A 24,116-nucleotide genomic window follows, 5' to 3' on the forward strand; every position below is an offset into this window, starting at 1 on the left:
AGAAAGAGAGTCAGCATTGCCATTGACACGACCTGGGCGGTACTGCACAGTAAAATCAAAAGCAGCCAATTGGGCTACCCATCGTTGTTCAGTGGCACCCAACTTAATTGACTGGAAATGGCTGAGAGGATTATTATCAGTATACACAGTGCATTTACTTCCCAGCAAGTACTCTCTGAATTTCTCCGATAAAGCCCATTTAAGTGCCAAAAGCTCCAATTTCATAGAGCTATAATTCTCCATGTTTCTCTCAGACCTTCGTAGCGACCGGCTGGCATAGGCTACTGGCTTCAACCTGCCCTGATTTTCTTGAGACAGCACAGCCCCTAAGCCCTGATGACTCGCATCAACTTCCACCACAAATGGCTTAGTAAAGTCGGCAAAGGCCAGAATAGGGGCACATGTAAGAGTCCTCTTTAATTCTCTGAAACTTTGCTCACACGCATCGGTCCACATGTTAGGCACAAACGTACCTGATTTAGCCTTGCCTTTCTTTGCAGTTCTAAGAACATCAGCAACCAGTTGATGGAAGGGGGCAGCTAATTGGGCAAAACCCTTCACAAAGCGACGATAGTAACTACAGAAACCCAGGAAAGACCTGACTTCCGTCACATCACGAGGCCGCCTCCAATTTGCCACAGCGGATGTTTTTTCTGGATCAGTCGCCACCCCTTCTTTGGAAACACGATGCCCCAGGTACTGCACTTCCTGTTTAAAGAAATGGCATTTACTTAACTTTGCTTTTAGCCCTTTCTTTTTCAGTCGGCTAAGAACCACCTCCAATCTCTGCAAATGCTGTTCCACAGAAGAAGAGAAGACAATAACGTCATCAAGATACAAAAGGACAGACTGCAGGCTCTGGTCACCGAATATTCTTTCCATGAGCCGTTGGAAAGTCCCTGGTGCATTACACAACCCAAATGGCATTCTCTCAAACTCAAAGAGCCCAAAAGGTGTGCAGAAGGCAGTCTTTGCTTTATCTTTTTCAGCCACAGGAACCTGGTTATAGCCACTCGCCAGATCTAGGGTAGAAAACCACTGTGCACCTGCCAGGGCATCTAAAGACTCTTCAATACGGGGAAGTGGGTAAGCATCCTTCCGTGTCTTGGCGTTCAATTGTCGATAGTCCACACACATTCTTAGCTCGCCACTCTTTTTCTGTACCAACACAATAGGGGACGCATAGGGACTACTGCTTTCTCTAATTACCTTACTTTCCAGAAGTAGCTTAATGTGATTTTTCACAGGCTGCCACTGTGTAGGAGGTATTCTCCTATATCTCTGACGAACTGGGGTATTATCAGTAAGTGGAATTTCATGTTCAATCTCATCGGTACACCCTAGGTCACCCTCACTCTTAGCAAAGACCTGATGGTACTTCACCAATAACTCTTTTACTTGTCTTCTCTCCACAGATGTTAACCCTGGCCATTGTAATGCTGAAATGGTCTCCGATAAAGGCACATGAGATCCCATAACTGTATGGGCAGTCACTACAGTCACATGCGCAACCTCTTCACCCTCCCCAACAAAATTCAACTGCTGTCCTTCAATTCCCTCAACCTGATGTAACTTGCCCAACACCTGTTTTTCATGCACTGTGGCCCCTGTGACTCCTACATTAACCACTGGTACATAAGTCACACCATTTACCACTGTCACTAAGGATGGTGACAGCAACAAACCTGAAGCAAGATCTGAGCCCCCTGGCTCTAACAACATGTGTTTTGGGGCGGTGTAGGGAACCTTTGGGCAAGTAACTTTTACAAATTTTAGTGACCCTGCTGGTATAAAATCTCCTGCCCTTTCAAGCACACGGACCCTACCTTCACTGCTTACTGGGCAAACCTCTAATCTATGGCAATGGCGCAAAGCCTTCCCCCAGCCTGCTTTGGCCTGATCAGCATCTAACGAGCTAAACAAGACTTCCCCTTGTTGTACAAATAGTTCTCGATAACATTCTCCAATTACATTCATTCCCAATAGTCCTGGTACTACCTCTTGTTGTGAAACACCAAAGGGATCTTTCACCACTAAAACCCCCCTGCCTGGAATGTTTCTGCCTAACACCTCGACATCCAATTCCAAATAGCCTACATAAGGGATATCTAGCCCATTAGCTGCCTTCAAGGCAAGCCACCCACATGATCGAAGTCTAGGGGCGATCAGATGTTTAAATGACTCTTTAAAAAATGACTCCGTAATGGTGGTGACCATAGAGCCTGTATCCAATAGACATTTCACTTCTACCCCGCCCATCACCACATCAACAATTGGACATTTACCTATAAGAGGTGGTGAATTTTGCATGCTACTGACATTATTAATGCTTGTTTTCCCCCCATCTCCCATACCTGAGTGTCCAGTAGCAGCCGGGGTGACATTCGTCTCAACAGATGGGCTAGTGGGTCGTGGTCTCGGCCCCTGGCGACACTGACGAAGAATGTGTCCAGGTTTACGGCAGCGCAGACAAATAGGCAGACCTTCTGCAGTAAACTGATAATTAGAATTAAGGGGACGGGAGGCAGACTGGTCCGAGACAGATTGTATTTTAGCTAAACTTTGTAGAATGCTATCAATTTGCAACTGCTGTCTATGAAGTTGCTCTTGTAGAGTGGACAAATCAAACCCCTTCCCAGTCTCCATTGAATTACAGGCCCCCTCAACATTACAGTCAGCTCCTTGATGGTAAAGTCCTACTCGAGCCTGTCCAAAAGGTTTCTCCCCCTCTTCAGCCCATTTAATAGCCTCCTGTCGGAGTGCTAAAAATGAAATTAACGGGTTTTGTCTCACGATACTCTTTAACTCCCTGCGCAATGCCACATCACGCACGTGTTCAACAAATTGGTCTCTAACCAAGGTATCTGAATCCATTAGCTTATTTGGATAAGAACGCTGGATATTCCCCATTAAAGCCCACATTGAGTGAGAAAACTCTTTTAATGACTCTCCATCTTTCTGTTTTCTTTCAAAGAACTGTTTTTGGAGACCAACAAAGGAAGAGGAGGAACCATACAATTCTTTTAGAATTTGAAAAACAATCTCAGGGTTTTCCCGATCTGTCAAAGAGCGAAATCTAATTTCTGCTTTAGCTTCCCCCTCCAAGTGATCATAAAGGAAGAGGGCCTTCTCTCTATTAGTAATGCACCTATCCCTAAGACATGCTTCAACATTCTCAATCCAATCACAAACCGATAAGTCGGTTTGGGATTTAGAGCCAGAAAAATAAGGACACTTCCTCTCCCGCTGAATATAAACAAACCTTTCAGGTGTTGCTTGACTAGGGGGATTTGAGGCAATATTAAAAACCTCAGGTGGTCCACTGGTACTACTTGCAGCTGAACTGGCACCCCCTCCTTGATGAACCTGTGCATTAGCTACTCGCAACCTTTGTACTTCCTCACGTAGAGCAAGAAGTTCCTCCTGTTCCCCTTCAAAACTCATATTTGCAGCAAGCCAAAGTTACTGTACAACATATAAACAAAATAATGAGAGAAAAAAAGAAAAGAAAAATTGGCAAGTTATTTGTAGTCACTGGCCTCTGGGTCCCCACTGGGCATCTCCGGGCAGTCGCTCCTCTTGTTATCCCGTACCAGCCACTGTTTCTATTTTAACAATCATACAATAAATAACAGTTAAGATTACATTAAGACCCTGCCGACTTACGCCAAAAATGTAGTGTAGGAACCATAAACTGACTACGCCACCTCCTTACTTAAGGCAGGAGGAGCCCTCTACAGGTCACAATATGGATTTGGACAACAGATGTAGTTTATAAAAATATAACAATTTTATTGTTCCAATAAAACCATCAAATGTTAAAACGTGTTGATAATAACAGTCACAAAAAAAATTAGAATTAGCTCTCCTCAAGACTGCAAGAGGGGCGGGCCTGCCCTTGTGGACCTCCTACCACCTGTAAGAGACAAGAGAAAACAGAAGAAACCCCACAGCATACACCGCAAATAAGTAGTAACCTTTAAGTCACTATTTCAGTGCCAACCTCAAGTACACACCACACAGCAGTGTCACACAACCCAAATCACACCGAAGGAGGCTTTAGTGTAGATGCAGGCCCGGCCCTGTACAAAAGTCTTTGAGCACTGGAACATACAAAAAGAGGAGAGCAGTACCAGGAAACAAAGAAAAACAATTTTTAAGATCAAAATCAATCTCGAATAACAACAACAATAAACACAATATAAATCTAAAATATACAAGAAACAGTGGCTGGTCTGCCCCTTGAACAATAAAGGACACATGCATGTTAGTACACATCAATGCAGCCCACAATATAAAACAATCAAACAAAACATAGCCTACTTTAGCGAAAGTACAGCTGCAACACAGTTACCCAATCTCAGCTCTCAATCCCCAAACCTGATTGATAAAGGGTACTATAAAACAAGAGATTACTACATCAACTACATTTGTCTGTTAATTGCATCAAACTCACAAACGATCGGTCTTAGTGTATACTGCGTTTACCAGTATTCAGCATTCCAACACGGCCGTCAGCCCATTGAAGGTACCGCAGCAATAAATGTTTGTCTGCCTCGCTTCCCAGACAGAGAATAAACCCTCTTAAATAATCAGCCTAAAAGAAAAACAACAGAAAGATGGGATTGCGCCGTTAAGGCGCAATCATTCCACACAAACGAAACCTACCTATATGAAAGGGTACAGAGACTGCACGTTGAGCGCAACAAACACACGCCAAAACAATCACCACCTGTTGCTGTAAGAACCCTTTATGCGGTCCTAATGATAGAACTAACCACCTGCACCTGAAACTGATTGCTGGCAAGTCTCCTCCCACATATAATTTTAAGCATTTTACATTTGAATTATATACAATCTATCTATTTACATTTGAATCATATTCTATCTATCTATCTATCATCATCTTTCTATCTTTTAAAAATCATTAAACATTCAAATGTATGCATTACATTTTAAAAGATTAGAGTATTATAATAAACTGATACAGATTTTTTGTTATCAAAGTTTATAGTTGTAACAAAAAGCAGAAATCTCACACTCCTTACCTTATGCATTTTATAATAATTTCCTCTTCCTCTGTCGAGCGATCATGAGAGTAATCACTCGATAGAGGAAAATATAACCGCTGAAAAGACGTAGGTGGAAGGGGCTCTGTGTTTCGTGAGACCATTTTTATATGCCTTAATTCGTGAATTCTTAATTGGCGCGTTTCACCATCAGTGTGCAATGCGCGTGACGTCTACGTTCGTCAATAAATAAACTGCACGTGTCTTGCGGAAGAACATTGTAGACGGAACTTCTCTCCGTTAATGTCTATGGCGAGTCACGCAGGCACTGGTCTACTCCGCAGCCGAGAAGACCCCGGGATAAAATAGTCCGAATATAAACACTTATTATAGGCGTACCGTAGTGATTCAGAATAAGTCAAAAACACGGTTTGGAAAATGGATTCATTATGTAGCCTACTCGTTCATTTTGAACATAAGTTATGGACTGCAGCAGCTGATACAACGGCGTTCTGTTGCTCAAGCGTCCACTCGCACAAATGCGACCAAATAACATTTTAACTCGCACATTCTCAAAAAATGGTCGCATATGCGACCAATTTGGTCGCAGTCTGGAACCCTGCCACGGTTGCATGACTTCAACGTCACCATCACTAAGCTTCCGACAACTCTTTCAGGGTACGTTTACATGACAACGATGTACTAAAAACAGAATTTTTCGCAAACAGACAACAACATAAAAAAATCCCCTTTCACAAGGATTTGCGAAAACTACTAAAAACGCTGTATATGCAAAGCAGGCCAGCAGTTGGCGATGCCATTTTGTGAAGAAACACTACTCGCCTATAGACTGAACATGTAATAGGCGTCCGCATAACATCACCGTTTTCAAAATCTTGCACTTTCAAACTCGAAAAAGTTTTTCAGGGCCCCAAAATGCCATTGTCATGTAAATGAACGGCCAAAATGTTTTAGTTGAAAACGGTGTCATGTAAAAGGCCCCTCAGTCTTTGTTTAAAAACATTTTCCCTGAAAGTTAAAGACATCGTTAAAATAGTCCAAGTGACTACAGTGGCTCAATCTTAAGTTTATCAAGCGACGAGAATACTTTTTGTGCGAAAAAACAACCAAAAATAACGACTTTATTTCAACTATTCATTTCCTTCTCTGTTGGCCTCTAGTAAAGCCCTGCGCGGGACTGTTTTCTTCATCCCGCTCTCGCCCGCGCCCGCCGAATTTCTGACCATTACCGCCCGCTCCCGCAACGTATGTGTTACACTCCCGCCCGCTCCCGCAATATGTATGTCCACTCCCGCCCGCACCCGCAAAACTTTGAGAATTTATTCCCGCACAATAATAGAGATGCATTGATTTTGTGTCTTCTCCCGTCCCGCAGGAAAAAACACGTATTTGTATTGCTATTATTAAAGAGATTCATGGGGTTGTTTGTTTCGTTTCCCTGGCCTGCATGTATTCTGACGCACTGATCAGGAAGATGAATAGTAGGCTAGTCCAAATGTCAACCTTGCTTAGGTTTTGTGCTGTAAATACCTGTTTGAGGTTCTTTTCCACATCATTTATTGACATCCCTCCATCATGTCAACTCGCTAGGCAACCTCCCGATCCCGCAGTTTTTTTTTTTAGCCGCCCATTCCCGCCCGCAGCAAAGTTCAAACCGCCCGCTCCCGCGAGATTTGCGTTGGGTCCCGCGGGACCCGGCGGGACTCAATCCCAATGCAGCCCTCTAGCCTCTAGTCAGTTAGCACAGTGTGATAGCGTAGAGCTACGTCACATGTAGGCTCACTATTGGCCGACGCTGGTCATGTGTGTGATGCACAACAACAGAAGCTCTACGCTTTTACACTAGTGAACTCACTCGAGGCCACAGAGAAGGAAATGAATAGTTGAAATAAAGTCGTTATTTTTGTTTGTTTTTGCGAACAAAAAGTATTCTCGTCGCTTGATGAACTTAAGATTGAGCCACTGTAGTCACTTGGACTATTTTAACAATGTCTTTAATAACTTTTCAGGGCTGGCAAGTTTCAATCCATTAGAAGCCTATGGAGGAGTGATCCAGCTCTCAGATTTAATAAAAAAATATCTTAATTCGTGTTCCGAAGATGAACGAAGGTCTTACGGGGTTGAACAACATGAGGGAGAGTAATTACTGACAGAATTTTCATTTTTGGGTGAACTATCCCTTTAAGATTTCATTTCACTAGATGCATTTCCTCAAGCTAATAACACTTGCCTTGGATAAAAACGAATGACATTGTCAGACTCAGGCTGCAGCTGAAATGGAGTTATACTTTTATTTTAGTTAAGCATAACTCGCATGCTGCCGCAACTTTTACAGTAGCATGGTAGGATAAATATAACTTTCCATATTAGCTTACATTACCTGCTGCTCCTGTAGTTTGAAGACTCGCGGCGAACTGCTGCGTACGATGCTCTGCAGAGGAAACTCCGCCTATTTAAGGTGCGTTCACTCCAACCTCCGGCGATCTGTTTGGTTGTTCACAGACAGGCACTTCAGGACTACCCCATGGGGTGACGTTATCATACACATGGACGGAATCGTCCAATGACGCGTGCGGATCCACCTCCGAAGCCTGAGCTTGTGGTGTTAAAGAAACAGGAGTCTGTGGCGGACGGAGTTCGACGCTATCTATTGTCTTGTAAAAGAAAACTGTGTAAAACCCCCTCGGAAAAGCATTCGTCAATTGTAAATAAACAAATATATATGTTACTAATCATTTCAATAAAATGTATAAACAATTTGATCGATATTTCGGTTGATATTTTATAAAAAATACTCGTACACGTCATAAATGGAGAGGGGGCGGGGGTTTATGGGGGGGGGGGCTTATTTTAAATCACTCAAAAGTGACAGATGGTGCCCACATATGTCTCTCTCATGAGGAAATTTAAATGTAAAAATGCAGAAGGTTTTCTGTGAGGGTTGTGGGACAGAATATACAGGTTGTACAGTATAAAAATCACATGTATGTGGAAAGTTTTCATAAATCATGAAAACTGAATGAGTGTGTCCCCTGGTCTGAGATTGACAGCGCAGACTTCGTCATATGGTAAACACATCCCATCATCCCTTACTCCCTCACTGACCACAACACACCCGTTTCATTCATACTTCCTGTTGTTGTGGAAAAACATAATTATCAAACCATCATCACTGCGTAAGAGACACTCTGAAACAAACTGTCTTTTAAAAGACATTTATTCTTGCAAGAAGGACTCAGTCACCACACAGAAGTTACACTGAAGAGTGAGTGAGACAACGCCAGAAAGGGCTGAGCAGGTTTTATAACATTTCCAAGGTTATATGCACTCTGTGTCTTATTTGTCAAATAAGGAATACACTGTTGCATATGCTACTCTTCCTCACTAACTGACACTAGGACCATCGGATTTTGCTGCACCCCTAGGACCAAAAGGTCTCGCTCAGCTGTTCCTAGGGTGTTTCTCTCTGCACGTTCACAATACACAAAAATATCTCCTGTCCACTCATCATTACTAGGTCTGTAATATCTATTGAAATCAATGAAAATCAAAATTTTCCACTAAACTGTCAATATTACGTTTTCTCTCTCTTGCAGGTTTAATTTGGCAGCGGTTAATGACAGTGATGTTGGACTGAAAACAGATCTGATAACCATCAAACCCAGTCAGATTTGGTTAGTGCTCACACACACACACACACACACACACACACACACACACACACACACACACACACACACACACACACACACACACACACACACACACACACACACACACACACACACACACACACACACACACACACACACACACATCATTCATAAAAACAGCTTTAATTATCATTTTAATGAAGACATTTCAGATTCAGTTTGTTCAGGTATGAGTTTAAGATCTCAGATTCTAGTTTTTATTGAGTGCTATTTCTAAATAACATAATTCTAACTACAGCTTTTTTTTTTTTTCAAAAACACATTTATTGGTCATTACTGGCATCCCATATATACTCAATTTCCAAATGAAAATAATTCAGGTTCAATTAACTACATTCATACTGTACTGTATATTTGTTAAAGTTGTATTCTGGTTAAATATAATTTATAATTTATGGTTATGATTTGACTTATCCATCAGGTTGTAAAATAAAAGAAAGAATACATATAAATGGGAACATTGGGAAACAGATCTGTGCCATCTCGTGTCTCCAAACTATTTTTTGGATTACAGTAATAGTCCTAAAATAAGATTAATTTTCTTTATGCACAATGCATTTCTCTTTGTTTTTTCTTTTAATGATGGGGAGACGTGACCTGACATGTTAGTCCTGTTGTGTGTTTCTGATGACTGCACGGTTTTATTACGGTATTTTTGCTCATTTGTGAATATTTAAAACAAGTATGTTAATAAATCTGTTCTATATGTGTAGATACATTTTATTGTGTAAACTCGTTTATTTATCAAATTAACAATATAGTCAATCTAGCAATTGTGAAGTAATGTGAGCAGTATTTTATTAATCTTGATTAAAATGATTGTATAAATGTAGGGGTGAGCGGGACACAAACTACTCATTTTAACACACGTTTTAAATACTTCCACACATGAGCATGACGAAACTTAGTGTATTTACTAGTTGCTATATTAACACTATATAGAGAAATCTTTGGAAGATATCACTGAACATTTATTTAACCATAGCAAAAGTAAATTTATTATCTATGTTATATTTTTTTTTATTTAAAATTAGACACATCTGACATTATTTTAATCTTATATCTGTTATTTAACCCTCTGGGGTCTAAGGTGTTTTTGGGGTCCTTGAGATGTTTTGACATGCCCTGACATTTGTGCTTTTTTCAGTTGCTTATAAACATATTAATGGCAATGGTGTCATTACACTATATTTAGCACAAACAGGGCTACCATAATATGTGTAATACATTGTAACAAGGTTCAATGTTATGGAAAGAAGGAGGCGGGAACCGACGAACAATCAAATAATTTAATAACAAAAAAAAACAAATACAAAATGAAAGTAAAAACGGCAGTCCCTCACGGTCGACAGCCGCCACACATAATTAAACAAAACATCAAATAAAATCCAGGCCTATGTCAAGAACTGCTCTGACACAAGAAAGTTGAGATCCAAATGCAGCTTTTAATATGATGGGGTAATCCAGACAGGTAATCCAATGTACAGGCAACAAGTCAAAATCCAGGTAGGCAGTCCAAACAAACAAAACACACAAGGTTGGGGACAAGGCAAACGGGTAATCCAGAGGCAGGCAGAGAGTCCAAAAAAAACCAAAATACAGGGAAACAGAGAAATGCTCAGAGATGCAGTGCAACACATACAAAACTACGCAGTGAGTGAATGTGAAAACCAGGCTTATAAGGGGTGAGCTGAACAAGGTAATGACACACAGGTGAATGTGATCAGTGATTATGAGTCCGGGCAGTGAGTTATGGGAAATGTAGTTTGTGAGAGAATAACAAAGATCTGAATTGGAGTGCCCTCTGGTGGCTCTCAAGGGAACTCCAGCTGATGACCGTTACAGCCTGTCCTCTCTCGATCTCCACTGTCGTCGCTCCTCCTTTTATGCTTCCGCTCCTCCGTGAGAGACACGAGACCGGTGCGTCGCACAGGAGTTGCTCATCAGTAATCACACCACCGGCCTCACGGCCCTCGGCCTCGTCCTGCTCGCCACAGACATGTTTGTATTTTTGAGAGAATAGTGTTTATGCATGGTTATTGAAAAAACAAAAAAATAAAGTTTCTGAAATAAGGCCACAAAACACTTACTAAATATGTCCACAAGACTTTTGACTAATGGATGTTGTCGCCTAGAGTTTTTGCTTCACAACCATAGCAAAAGTAAATTTAAAGTTAATGTTTCATCTCTGTTTATTGTTTATTTAAAATGAGACAAATAAGATATTATTTTAACCTTATGTCTGTTATTGAACAGTTGAGATAGTTCTTTAATGCTGATCTAACCAGCAGAAGACACTCACCGGGTTTAAATCCCAGTTGAGCAGGCGGGGCATGTTGTCACACTGCGTTACAATGTGTCCCTATTAGAACTATGCTATTCTATTCTAGACTTTTATGAATTCTATTGAGAAACCATGAGAAAAGGGTGAATAAAGACTGAGAGTCAATGTTCAGATATTATGAATTATTATTATGTTTTGAACTATGCTGTATACAGTAGCTGTGTTTTGCGATGTATTTGTTGTCAAACTCAAAAATAAGTTTATTTTTAATTATTTTTAAAAAGCCATTACTTTATTTGAAGAAGTTAATAATTGTATTTTATTGACAAAATATTTGAGTTTGTCTTGTAATTTTTTTATTAGATCAGATAACATTTTAATATGTGATATGGTCATGTTACAGTGTCATGTTGTCACATTTCACTTCCATGCTTTCAGGGTAAATCAAGAAAAAAATATACACTGTATTAATGAAACAAAACCACATAATTGTACTAGATGTGTGAAATTAATGTGGTAAAAAATTAATTCTCTGTGCCCCAAGTGGATTTACACAAACTGAGAAAGCACTCAGTCTAAACACTTGTCTTTATTTACATGAACCAAGAACCTCAACATTTCACAAGTAATTCAATGTTAACAGCTGGAGAGAAAGACAGAGAAAATGGCTTCAGAAATCTTTGTAGAAACACTGGAAAATTTGTAAATTTTGCATTTTGTAGAATTTCATGAAAATTTCATGATAGATTTAAAAAGCAAAGTATTAATGTAAGTCAAAATAAATATATAGATGTGTAACAAATTAGCCATTGACACGTGTATATATAACACATATATTTTATTATAGTTGATTTTTAAGGGCCTGAATATACATTTATTTTTTCCGCTTGTATCACATATTCATTTTCTTAAAGGGGTGGTAAAACACGATTTCACTTTTCTAACTTTAGCTAGTGAGTAATGTTGCTGTTTGAGCATAAACAACATCTGCAAAGTTACAGCGCTCAAAGTTCAAAGCAAAGGGAGATATTTGCTTTTAAAAAATTTAATTTCTAAGGACTACAGCAAACAGCCGGTTTTGGACTACATGACATTCCTCCAGGGTTGCTGACATCAGCAAATCCCATTATTCACATAATCACATAAACCCCTCCTCCGAGAATACTTAAGCGGGACGAGGCCATTTTATATTGCTGTTTTGGTTGTCGCAATGCAAACAAACGCTGTCGAAACGCTGCTGTTATTTTCATCCGGATTGCAGGTCCACCTTGTTCAGCCTTCCTAGCGACGAGGGAGTTAGAGATCAATGGTTAACATTTATTTTTAACTCGTTCCCTCATAATTATGACCCAAATCTCGCTCTCTGTGATGAACATGTTACGGAGGAAAGCTTTCACAATCTTCGCGAGCTCAATGCAGGATTCGCACATCGGCTTGTCCTGAAAGATGGAGCAGTTCCAACTTTAAAAACAGAAGCTTTTGTTTACGAGCCACAACCTGTAAGGATGATTTATTTTTCGTTGATGTGTTTTCCTGTAATAGTTCGTATGGTTAATTGTACGTTGTAGCAAGGAAGTAAACAAATGACAACGCTGTTTGGCTCTGCTGTTTTGTTAAATGCTCATTCATACTTAACATTATCTGACAAACACCTAACGTTACAAACTTTTTTTAATTTCAACAGCGAACTTGGAATTAGTGTGAATTATTCTTTGATTAGAGCTTTTATGTTTATCTACATGCTTGTTTATCTACAGGCATGCTAAACATGGCTCTGTGTTTTATTTGGCAGCCGATGTTTAGTGTTCGTTTTGGGTTAGTATTTCTGTCGACAGATATTTGTCTACAATCGTTCTAAAAATACAAAAGTAACGGTGGCATACAGTCAGAAACGATCACTATAGATCTGCAGTCTTTACTCAAAAAAATCCCTTTGAGGACAGTAGTATAATTTGTTAGAACGATTATATGAAATTCTTGTTTATGAAGCTTATTTTTTTTGTAATTCTATAATAATTAGTACAATTAAATAACAGCGTATCTAAAAAGTAATGAGAGAACAACAAAAAACAAACCTTTCTGAAACGTCGTTTAACCGCCGTTCTTGAACCAGTTCTGCTCGATCATCTTCACTAACGTTTCCCCGGGTCCGATTGGTTTTATTGACGCCATTTTTTATAATACACCAAAGCACAAACTACCGGTAAAGGCAAGAGGCGTGACTTTTCCGGAAAACGTGCACTAGACGGTTAGCGAATCACAACACACTGGGCCAAGCTAACCAATCTGAGCCCATTGCGTAGTTTTGAGGGACTGGCTTCATAGAACCCAGAAACCATCAGAATGTTTTTACAAGGAGGGGCAGAGCAGTGTAGAATAAAGGTAAAATATATGAAAAATAATGCAATTTTTAAAAAACGAGGCATGAACACATGTTACAGTGCACCCCACAAACACAATCAAGCCTTCAAAAAAATGCGTTTTACCACCCCTTTAACTCTTCTTCTGATGGCGCAGAGGAATAACAGATTTGTACTGGTCTTCAGCGGTTCTTTATAGAGTGAAACTCACCAAATCGATTGTTGTACGGAAAGGTTCCGTCTGGAAACTCAGTCAGAAAAGTTCATTCTTTAAGATCTTTGTTGAGTTCAATCTGGATTCTGGTGAAGTTAATTATATCCGGGCCACGGCACCATCTGTTGTAAACCTTTTCTTTCTTAAGTGTAGAAAAAGTCAGAAGCGAAGACCAGGAGACTTGGGGGTATCTTTTAAGCAGAGTTCTTTATTGCTATGGCATCGCTGTCATCAAGTCTGACTAAGGCAGTATACACTGTAGTTTATATACCTTTCCCTGATCTCATCAGCATGACAGTGTCATGTATAGATGGTGATCCAATCAACCTGATTAGATCACTCAGCTGTACTTTGAGAAGTGACCAAAAGGTTAATGTCCAAAGCCACAAAATGGTAAACACTTGTGTGAACTTTCTCAGTTAAAATACTGTTGAACCTAAATTAAAACATTTTAATAAATTTGTAATACTACAACACTAACCCGGCAGCGGAGCTCATCCATCTTGTTGCTGATAGATTGCATGTGTAGGAATTGAGGGCGACCTAGACACAAAGGAATCTTCCAGGTGATTCGTTCAAACATAATTCCACACAAAACTCAACATTCCAGACCCCCAAAACACCAGTCTAATCCTGGACCATAAATGGAGTGGGCTCCAGCCTGTTCTAAAGCTTCAAAGAGATGTGTCCAACTAAAGGAGAACGTCATCAACGTTAGATAGTTTGGAAAAGACTGATTGGTTCAGGGATGGCACGGCTCAGAACCCACCAAGATAACGGCAGAGGTTGTTTGATCCCAAGACAGAGGATTGAAAACAGACCTCCTCCTCTGAATGACCCCATGGTTGAAATCTCTTAAAACCACAGAGACTGAGACGTTACGTATAAAAATACATAAAATCATCCCAAAACAATTATTGACGGACTTCTAATCAAACATTGTTCAACTACATAATCCTATATTGTATCTACCACCTCTGTATGCGTCTATTATGCTTAGATCAAATAGAAGTCATGTAATTGTTACAACTATTAGATGTTTGAATGAAAGTGTGTCTTGTTTACTATCAGTACGATCATATGTTCTTAATTCAGAAGATGGCTTGATTGAAATCTGTGTAAAATTTTTCGTGTTCTTATAATAGGAATCATGTCTAAACTGTTCCCTCTGAACTCTCCTCTAGAGCTGGAAGAGTAAAGAGATCACAGATAACGCATGATTTACGACGAGAGGTGAAGAGAATGCCACCTCCCAAATAAAGACAGTGCCTAATTGTTCAGAACTCATCCAAGAGGCTGGAACAAACAGCCGAGTTTAAAATCTTAGGACCCGAAAAAGCCAGTAGAGTTTTTGTTATGTTGGGTTAAGGTTTGATTTGTGAATTTGTTCGCTAGAGCAGATTTACAGAAGTCATGGAGAAGCCATGACGAGTAACCGGACAGACAAGTAACCATGTAGACGAGCATACAAAAGAACCCAAACAAGATCAGAAGAACATCCATGGGTTAAACAGCTTCATTCAAGCCATCTATAACCTACTCTCGTCTCACTTTCCTTTCATTTTCTTAGCTTTCTTTTTCTTTTCCGTTGAGAGCCTCGATTCTAAGTTACGTTTTGCTGCCAAGTTTCGTTTAAACGATTCGACTGCAAAGCCCGCTTTCCAACTTCAAAGACTTTCATACATTGCCAACACACCACGTGATTGGCCGCCCAGAGACATCTATTCAGGCACGAGGAGACCACCAGCCAGTCAACGAAACCGGGAAAATCCCTTTACGTAAACAAAAGGAATCGCAAAGAAACGCACAGACAAACGCAAGTATACCTCCAGACTCTTAGCTGAACTGGTGCATTGAGATAAAATTGAATAACCCGCCTAAGAAACGATAGAAGGGTTAAATTAATGATTGATGGTTCGTTCAGGTCATGTGTTATAAGTGCATATAGAAACTTGGGATTTCACTATCTCACTCTTGAACTCATTTTCTTTCCTCACTCTCTTTCTTTCTGCAACTCATATGAATGTGTGTGTGCGTGGGTTTGTGTTAAATATTAGTTTTATGTTTTAGAATAATCAAAGTCTTTTTTATATTTTAAAGACAATTGTCTTGTGTTATGTGCTTACAGATTTAATGTCTTACTGCTGATCTAAGTTACCTTGCTAATAAATAGTGTTTCACTATAGTTTGGATATTTATATCCGTTTTAGAGCTGATAGTTACGGCCGGTTCAAATGAACGCTGGAGTCATTTGCTCGGCCGTTTAAGTGATTATTTTAAGATTCCCTGTAAATTAATTCATAATTCCTTTTGAGCTAAATTGACCTGTCTAACCCAGACAGTTACTTACACATGTTTGCCAGCAGCATTCTTGGTATTGGAACTGTAGGTCGATTCTGTAGCTTCACCAGCGTCCCCTGCGTCTTCCTCTCTTCCACCCATATCGCCTTCGATATCCAGTGCGCCAGGTTTCTGATACTTTAATAATATCCACAGGTATCATAGATATTGTAGACCATTTTGGAACATTTTGTCCGATGTCCAATAAAGTCTGGCGATCATAAGTGATAAGGGAGGACGTAGGCTGTATTATCAAAGTAATAAGTAAAGTTAAAACTAACACTATCCAATAGTGAAGTCAGTGGAGTGCCCGTGATCGTCTGCTGTACTGCGGTGTCGTGTCAATATGGAGGAGATATGTTGCCGCAATGGCAAAAAGCATGTGTAAGGGTGGATTTCCTGCAGGGGTTCAGTCTGCAAGACTGCCGAATGACTAAAGAAATGTTGTCAGCAAGATGGTAGAAAACTGTACATTTCTTGTCTATTCCACCCACTGCCACTTGTACCAACGATGAAAATAAGCGCAGTTACAATAGCTTAATATGTGGGAGAGCGTTGCTATATAGAGTGACAATATTATATTGCAATAGGTAGAACTTCAAAGTCAATATCAAATCAAAACTAGTTAGCACATTATTTGTAATTAAAAAGGTTTAATGACAAAATATGGTTATGGTTACACTTAAAATAGGTACAAGATAGACGTATGAGATGATAATAATTATTTTAATAATTGTACCCAGCATATATGTAAAATGTTACCTGAGAGAGAGAGAGAGAGAGAGAGAGAGAGAGAGAGAGAGAGAGAGAGAGAGAGAGAGAGAGAGTAAAAGAAAAGAGGAGGTAAAGAGAGAGAGCCCCAAGAAAGAGAGCCAGAGCATAAGAAGAGCAGAGCAACAGTTACGATCCTCTTTTATCCTTTCCCTGCCCAGGTGACTAAAACCCAAATGTGAGACATTCAAACTGACCAATCAGATAATTACAACTTCCCCCAAAGGTGTGACAATTCATAGACCCTCAGAGCACACACATCTTGGCCTATAGGTCTTGATCACTATCAGCCCCTCAACTCCAAATGGTCTTTGGGGAAAGAGGGGGTGGAAAACAATAAAGCAAATGTCCATTTCAATTGCCTTGGATTATTTTCAATCCTACACATCTCTGTTTTTTTGTTTATTTAAAATTAGACAAATCTGATATTATTTTTACCTTTATATCTGTTATTTAAGGTTATTTCTGTTATTTGTCTACAGTAGATATAGTTCTTTAATGCTGATCTAACCAGCAGAAGACACTCGCCAGGTTTAAATCCCAGTTGAGCAGGCGGGGCATGTTGTCATACTGCGTTACAATGTGTCCCTATTAGAACTATGCTATTCTATTCTAGACTTTTATGAATTCTACTGAGAAACCACGAGAAAAAGGTGAATAAAGACTGAGAGTCAATGTTCAGATATTATTAATTATTATTATTTTTTGAACTATGCTATATAGCTGTGTTTTGCGGTGTGTTTGTTGTCAAACTCAAAAATAAGTTTATTTTTAACAAGCAAAGTATTAATGTAAGACAAAAGAAATATATAGATGTGTAACAAATTAGCCATTTACACGTGTATATATAACACACAAATATTTAATTATAGTTGATTTTTAAGGGCCTGAATATACATTTATTTTTTCCGCTTGTATCACATATTCATTTTCTTAATAGTTGCAAGTTAAAACTTCTTGATTTTGCTTAGTGCTTATTCTTTTTTGGTTTGTATTAACATTCTAAAAACTGCACATCCATAGTTAATCTTTTGAGATTTTTTATTTTGTTTGTTTCAATCTGACAGGAGTGATGATCAGTGGGTTTGAGTTTTTACCTTCATCATTATCACCTGGGCTGAAATATGGATAGAGTTTCTCAGTGAAAGTCTGACCAGTGAAAGAGTAGATATGAGATCTGGACTCCACGTCATAAAAAGAGACCAGACCCTCCTCATAATCCACAAACACACCAACCTTCTCAGGTTTCACTCTCAGAGATAAAGAGACAGGTGGACTTTCACAAACTAAATATTCATTCTCATTCCTCAGCGCCACAGTCCAGAATCCCTTCTTAGGTCTCAGTCTGATCCCCTTTCTGTAAATGGATTCTCTGATCACTCCTAAAGTCCAATCAGTCTTTCCCTTCACCTGCACCTCATAGTAAAATCTCCCTGAACTGAATCCCTGCTTTGCCAGAATATTGACACAGAAATCAAATCTCTTTGGGTTTTCTGGGACGTCCTGCTTAACGTCTCCATGACTGACTTGTTTTCCATCATCAGACAGGATGAGATATGGATTCGCTGTATCAGGATCCAGAGTCACATCCACTGAGAGAGATCAGACATTATCAATCAACTTCAGAACAAACATTTTCATGTGTACATTATAAACAAAAAAATAGTGAGTGTATCTGTGTCAGTCACACTGTACCTGCAAACTTCTGCGCAAACTTCAACCCTGTGGACACAGATGACAATATAATGATGAATTATTTATACCAATAATTTCAGGTTAACAATGAGTTTCTCTCTACTGGCAGCATCATGTAAATGTTGATCGTCCATCAGTTTGTAAAACAAAATGCAGAATGTTATTGTCAGGGTTCTGTCACTTCTGTCTAGTCTATTTCTTGGTTTTGTGACAGAGTCCTGACACTCCTGTTTTGTCTTGTACTGTGTTTAACACCAGCTGAGTGTTCATGTCTCGTTTTGTTTGAACACGTGGCTTGTGATTTGTTTTACTGGCCATGTGCTTGTGTTTTAGTCATGTTTGGTGTGAGCACATGGCTTGTCATGTATGTTTCCTTGTGTCATGTGCTCTCCTGTTGATTGCCTAGCCCCGCCCATCTTGTCACCTATTATTGATTCATTTGCCCCACCTGTCCTCCCTCGTTTACCTCCTTTGTTTGCTCTCCCCATAGAGCATCACAGTCCCGCCCACAGCCGGTGCCGGAAGTAAGAATTCAATACAATTTCTCCATTGACAGTTGGGGTATAAGCCATAAAAACATAAACATACATGGTAGACTTAAAACCAGCTACGGCTGTACTAAGCGATTGTATATGCTCATATAAACGCCAAAAGTTCATGGGGCACTAACCGTTTTGAGATAAATGCCTTTTATTCGCGATGTCTTGGATAAGTACTTCATTACCCACAATCCTGAACAATCCCACAATCCCAGAGTGATGCATCTGATTGGTGGAAGTTGTGTAATTGTCTGGTTAAACCCCATGAAGATCCGTGAAGACTGAAGATCATTAATAAAAAAAAATTAATAAAAATAAACCTCTGTTGCGTTTTTTGGACGGTACGCTTATCAGTGCAATCAAGATCTCCTTTGGCTGCCATGATGGCTTTTTTCAAGGAGGAAAACAAAAATGTGCAAAGGGGTGAAAACCACTTCAAATCGGGTCATGTAGTTCAGTGTAGCGTGTCCAAGGGTCAGTTTGTGGGTTTTGTAAGGGCCAGCATGAGGGTCAAGACCTACAAAGTTGTGGTGAGTTTTGCAGGGAGGCTGGTAACGTTAGTTAGCATTATCGTTCACTTAAGCTAGGTTACTGTAGCCTTCATATGGTATGAGTCATATCAAGCATTTTATGATGCCACTGTCAAAACAATATTTAGCCTAGGCATACCTCTTCATGCATTTACTGAACATTTGTGTAATAATTCATGGCAAGTTAATAAACTGAATATGATGGTGGTCCAAGAGCAGACCATGTAGGGTTGCCAACCGTTCCATATAATACGGAATTGTCCCGTATTTGACACATAAAAGTCTTGTTCCGTATTGAACTGTATTGAACTGATTTTAGAGAATCAATTCAGTGCAAATCCATGACAGACACATAGCTTCTAATATATGTCAGACAGACTATGAACGAAGACATTTGTAGGCTATGATAAGGAAAAAAAACGACGGTGCAGTAGATACTAATTTCTCCCCCTTTTGTCTATGATCAGCCGCGTAGCTTTTTTAACATCTTGGAACATCATCAGAGAATGCCCTTTTAATTGGTTGTTAGTCATTGTGAGTCACGTATCGTAGCAACGATGACGACAAGTGACAACGGCGGGAATTGACTACCTCAGAGCAGCCGGCGAAAATAATGATAAATATAAAATATAAAATTCAATACACAATACCTATATAAAACACCATTATTTACACGATTACTTACTAGGCTCTTTCGCGGTTGTGGCTTCAGTCGACTTCAGTGAGGCGCGGTGGTTTATGGGATGAGTAGTTCCTTCGCTCGGAAATAAAAATATGTACACAGTCTTGTACCTTTGACTTTTTTGGATTTTCTCTTCGTTTTTTCACTCGAAATGATATGTTGTATGGTTATGAGTTCAGCCGTAGCTGGTTATCCTCAGACATGCTCTAAAACTCTTTAGATACGGATTTTTCCAAAACGTCGGAGAAATGAATGGGAAATTTACTTCCGGCACCTAAGCTCTCTCGGGCTGTGGGTCGAGACTGTGATGCTCTATTTATTCTCCTTGTGTTTGCAGTCCTGTGCTGGTTCGTTGTCGTATGTACACTGTGTTTCCCTGTAGTCAAGTCAAGTCAATCTTGTTTACCCCCTCGGGGTAGTTTTTGTTTGTAATTTGTTTTATTTTTATTATTAATAAAAAGCCCTTGTTTCCTGCACTTGAGTCCTCACCTCAACCCCAAACCCTGACATATATTGCAGTAAATATACGTACAATGGAGGTCTATGAGACAATCATAACAGAGGGTTTAAAAGCAGAGATGTTAAGTTGTATTTTTATTTAAGCTGTAATAATAATTATTCAGTGTAAAAAAAAGTGTTATTTTTTTCTCTTAAGTGTCTATATTGTTCTTGTGAGGTGGGGAAACCTTTTAGACAGTTTATTTTATAGTCAGACTTCTGGTTGTGTATCAGTGATGGGTTTCTGTGCTCACTGCGTGTGTTTTGTTTGAGATCAGATCAGAACACTTCTTTTGGTTTGATGTGGATTACACTTGCTGGAAATTTTTTTTTTGCCCTGTATTCTGCCATGAATTTTGCACCACTATGAATTTTTTTTTTTTTGCCTTACGACATTCACTCCTGGGAATAACTGCTGGACAGACCGACAAGACGCCCGAGCAGCTGTTGCCACTACGGCCTACTGGCGGGTCTTCATCTGTAAACCTTGAGGATTGTTATGCAATCCAGAGGCATGACAGATGGTTGAAGAGGTGAAAGAGAGGAAAAAGAGGAGGTGTGAGACACACGACTCTGGAAATGCTGGATCAGGTTTCCTTTGCCCATCATTACCCTGTCAAACGTGCGTTCGGTAATGAACTTATGCTAACAGCTGAACATGATTGTGAATTCAAGCCTTGTCCACATTAATATGTTTTCATTTGAAAACGCATCTTTTTCTCTATGTTTTGGCCTTCTGTCCACACCGAGTACCAGTTACTCCAACCTGCCGTCAGACCTTCACCCCGTGGTCGAACCTCAGTTTTCTACGGGCTAGTGCCCGTAGAACGAGCTTCCGGGCATGTTGTTGTCTCAACACATGCCTTCACCGCGGGCTGGGGCGCCATGGGCAAAGGACACGCTACCGCGGGCTCCTGGACAGGACCCTAACGCCCTTAGCATGTCTATTGCCTCGAGTTGCTAGCAGTACGCCTTGCTCTGCACCGTTTCTTGCGTTGCTCAAAGGTCAACATGTACTAGTCCGTTCAGACAATACAGCGTGTAGCGTACATCTACCGTCAAGGTGGTCTATGGTCAAGGTGGTCACCGTATGTTGCAACTCGCCCGCCACCACTTCTTATGGAGTCAGAAGCATCTGAGGTCGCTTCGAGCCATTATTTCCCGGAGCCCTGAACTGTGCAGCCTATGAGCTCTCACGGCTTCAGCCCCTCCCTGGAGAATGGCGACTCCATCCCCAGTCGGTTCAGCTGATTTGGGACCAGTTCGGGGACGCAAAGGTAGCCTGTTTGCCTCCCACGACTCGTCCCATTGCGCCCTGTTTTTCTCCCTGACTGAGGGCATGCTCGGTACTGACTCACTGGCGCACAGCTGGCTGCGGGGCCTCCGCAAGTATGCGTTCCCCCCAGTGTGCCGTCTTGCACAGACAATGTGCAAGATCAGGGAGGACGAGGAGCAGGTCATATATGGTTGCGCCTCATTGGCCCACCCGGACCTGGTTCTCCAAACGTTCTCCTCGCGACAGCACCTCCTTGGCCAATTCCTCTGAGGAAGGATCTACTGTCTCAGGGACGGGGCACCCTTGGCACCCTCGTCCCGATCTTTGGAACCTCAACGTGTGGCTCATGGACGGGACGAGGCAGGTTGAGTACCCTACCACCAGCGGTGGTGGCTACCATCACTTCCGCTAGAGCCTCGTCCACGAGACGCCTACACGTCGAAGTGGAACCTCTTCGTCAACTGGTGCTCTTCTCACTGAGAAGACCCCCGGAGATGCCCGATTAGTGTCGTGCTTTACTTCCTGCAAGATGGGTTGGAGCGAAGGCTGTCTCCCTCCACCCTGAAAGTATATGTTGCCGCTATCGCCGCACATCATGACGCAGTCGAGGGTAAGTCCGTGGGAAAGCACGACCTGATTGTCAGGTTCCTGAGAGGAGCGAGGAGACTGAATCCTCCTCGCCTCCTCTCGTTCCCTCTTGGGACCTCTCAGTGGTTCTAACTGCCCTGCAGAGTGTTTCCCTTGAGCCTCTGCAATCAGTTGAGCTTAAGTTCCTGTCAATTAAGACCTGGTTGCATTGGCCTCCATCAAGAGGGTAATGGACCTGCTCGCATTTCCGTTGATGAAGCGTGCCTGGAATTTGGGCTGGCTTACTCTCACGTGTTCCTGAGACCCCGGCCTGGATACATGCCCAAGGTTCCACCCCAGCTGGTGAACTTGCAAGCGCTGCCCCTGGAGGAGGCAGACCCAGCCTTGGCACTGCTCTGTTCAGTATGCGCTCCTGCCTACTTAGGCAGAACACAGTGTTTCAGGACCACAGACCAGCTCTTGTCTGTTTTGGTGGGAAGCTGAAGGGAAAGGCTTCTCCAAGCATAGATTGTCTCACGGGATGTGGACGCCATTGCTTGGCTTACCAGCAGCAAGGTCGACCATGCCCCCTTGGTGTGACAGCCCACTCCAACGAAGTGTGGCTTCCTCTTTGGCTCTAGCGCATGACGCCTCGCTAACAGACATCTGCAGAGCTGTAGGCTGGGTGACACACTACTCATTCGTCAGATTCTTTAATCTCCGAGTGGAGCCAGTGTCCTCTCATGTACTCGCTTCAACCAGCCAGTACTAGGACCCGCTCAGGTGTCTTCGCTTGCTTGCCATTCCACTCCACGGACTGGATACGTGCGATATTTTCTCAGGTGAGCTTCCCCGACAAGCCCTGAGTTCCTCCAGCACTGCTGACGTCGACACCAGTGTCTTTGCCTGTGCGTTGGTGCCTCTGTGTGCATAGTCCCCCCTCTGGGCAACCCCCACATGTGTATTTCCACTGTAAGCCTCTCTGGGCATGTTTCTTTCCCTTGGCAAGCCACCTTGCCACCCCTAGGGTTGAAATATTCCAGTTTTCAACCCAGTGTTCTCCATTTTCATCTCCCTCCGGGTCATATGTGTATTCTGTAAGTCCCCCCCCCCCCCTCCTTGGGTTGGCATTATTTGCATATTTCCTCTGAGATATGCTCCCAGTGTACCTTGGTATTCCTGTGTTAAGTAGGAGTCCTTCGTCTGTGCCAGTCCACGACAGGGAGCTCAGACTTAAGCAGGGCACTGGAAGACAGCTGTGAAGGTGGCGTGATTAGACTGGAACCCCATTCGTCGTCACGACGGAACTCGTAGTGACAATGAAAGGGAACGTCTCGGTTACGTATGTAACCCTCATTCCCCGAGTAGGGAACGGAGACGTTCCGTCTTCCTGCCACTTCCGCTGTACCACGGGAATCGCCTGAGTTCAATCTTGGCTCCTCAGTGAAGAAACATTTCTGCAGACCCATGGCATTTCTTTGCCATTGGCTCGTTTTGTAATACTCGAAGTCGATAGGCTTTCTAAACGAAACCCCAATCGTCGTCACGCCTCGTCCTCGCCTCGTTCCCTACTCAGGGAACGAGGGTTACATACGTAACCGAGACGTTTCACGTTTT

At 41.4% G+C, this 24,116-nt stretch overlaps 1 protein-coding gene and 1 long non-coding RNA gene across 7 annotated transcripts in view; one reads left to right on the plus strand and one right to left on the minus strand.

The window, feature by feature from the left end:
- LOC143725560 (uncharacterized) overlaps positions 1 to 24,116 on the plus strand; it is a 358,276-nt gene that overhangs the window by 189,926 nt on the left and 144,234 nt on the right. The gene's annotated exons all lie outside the window — the stretch shown is intronic.
- The window catches only part of LOC143725518 (E3 ubiquitin-protein ligase TRIM39-like), a 34,097-nt gene continuing 26,558 nt past the window's right edge, over positions 16,578 to 24,116 (minus strand). For all 6 annotated transcript variants that reach the window (XM_077217987.1, XM_077217993.1, XM_077217991.1 and 3 more), the window contains exons 9-10: positions 18,408 to 18,434; positions 16,578 to 18,304 (exon numbers count right to left, since the gene is read on the minus strand). In XM_077217987.1, the coding sequence (XP_077074102.1) occupies positions 17,754 to 18,304; positions 18,408 to 18,434 (578 nt within the window). In that variant the 3' untranslated portion in view covers positions 16,578 to 17,753. The remainder of the gene's footprint in view (positions 18,305 to 18,407; positions 18,435 to 24,116) is intronic.

Source organism: Siphateles boraxobius, unplaced genomic scaffold (genome assembly GCF_051911475.1).
Source record: "Siphateles boraxobius isolate OS27281-9 unplaced genomic scaffold, OSU_SipBor_1 77, whole genome shotgun sequence".
Classification (NCBI taxonomy): Eukaryota; Metazoa; Chordata; class Actinopteri; order Cypriniformes; family Leuciscidae; genus Siphateles; species Siphateles boraxobius.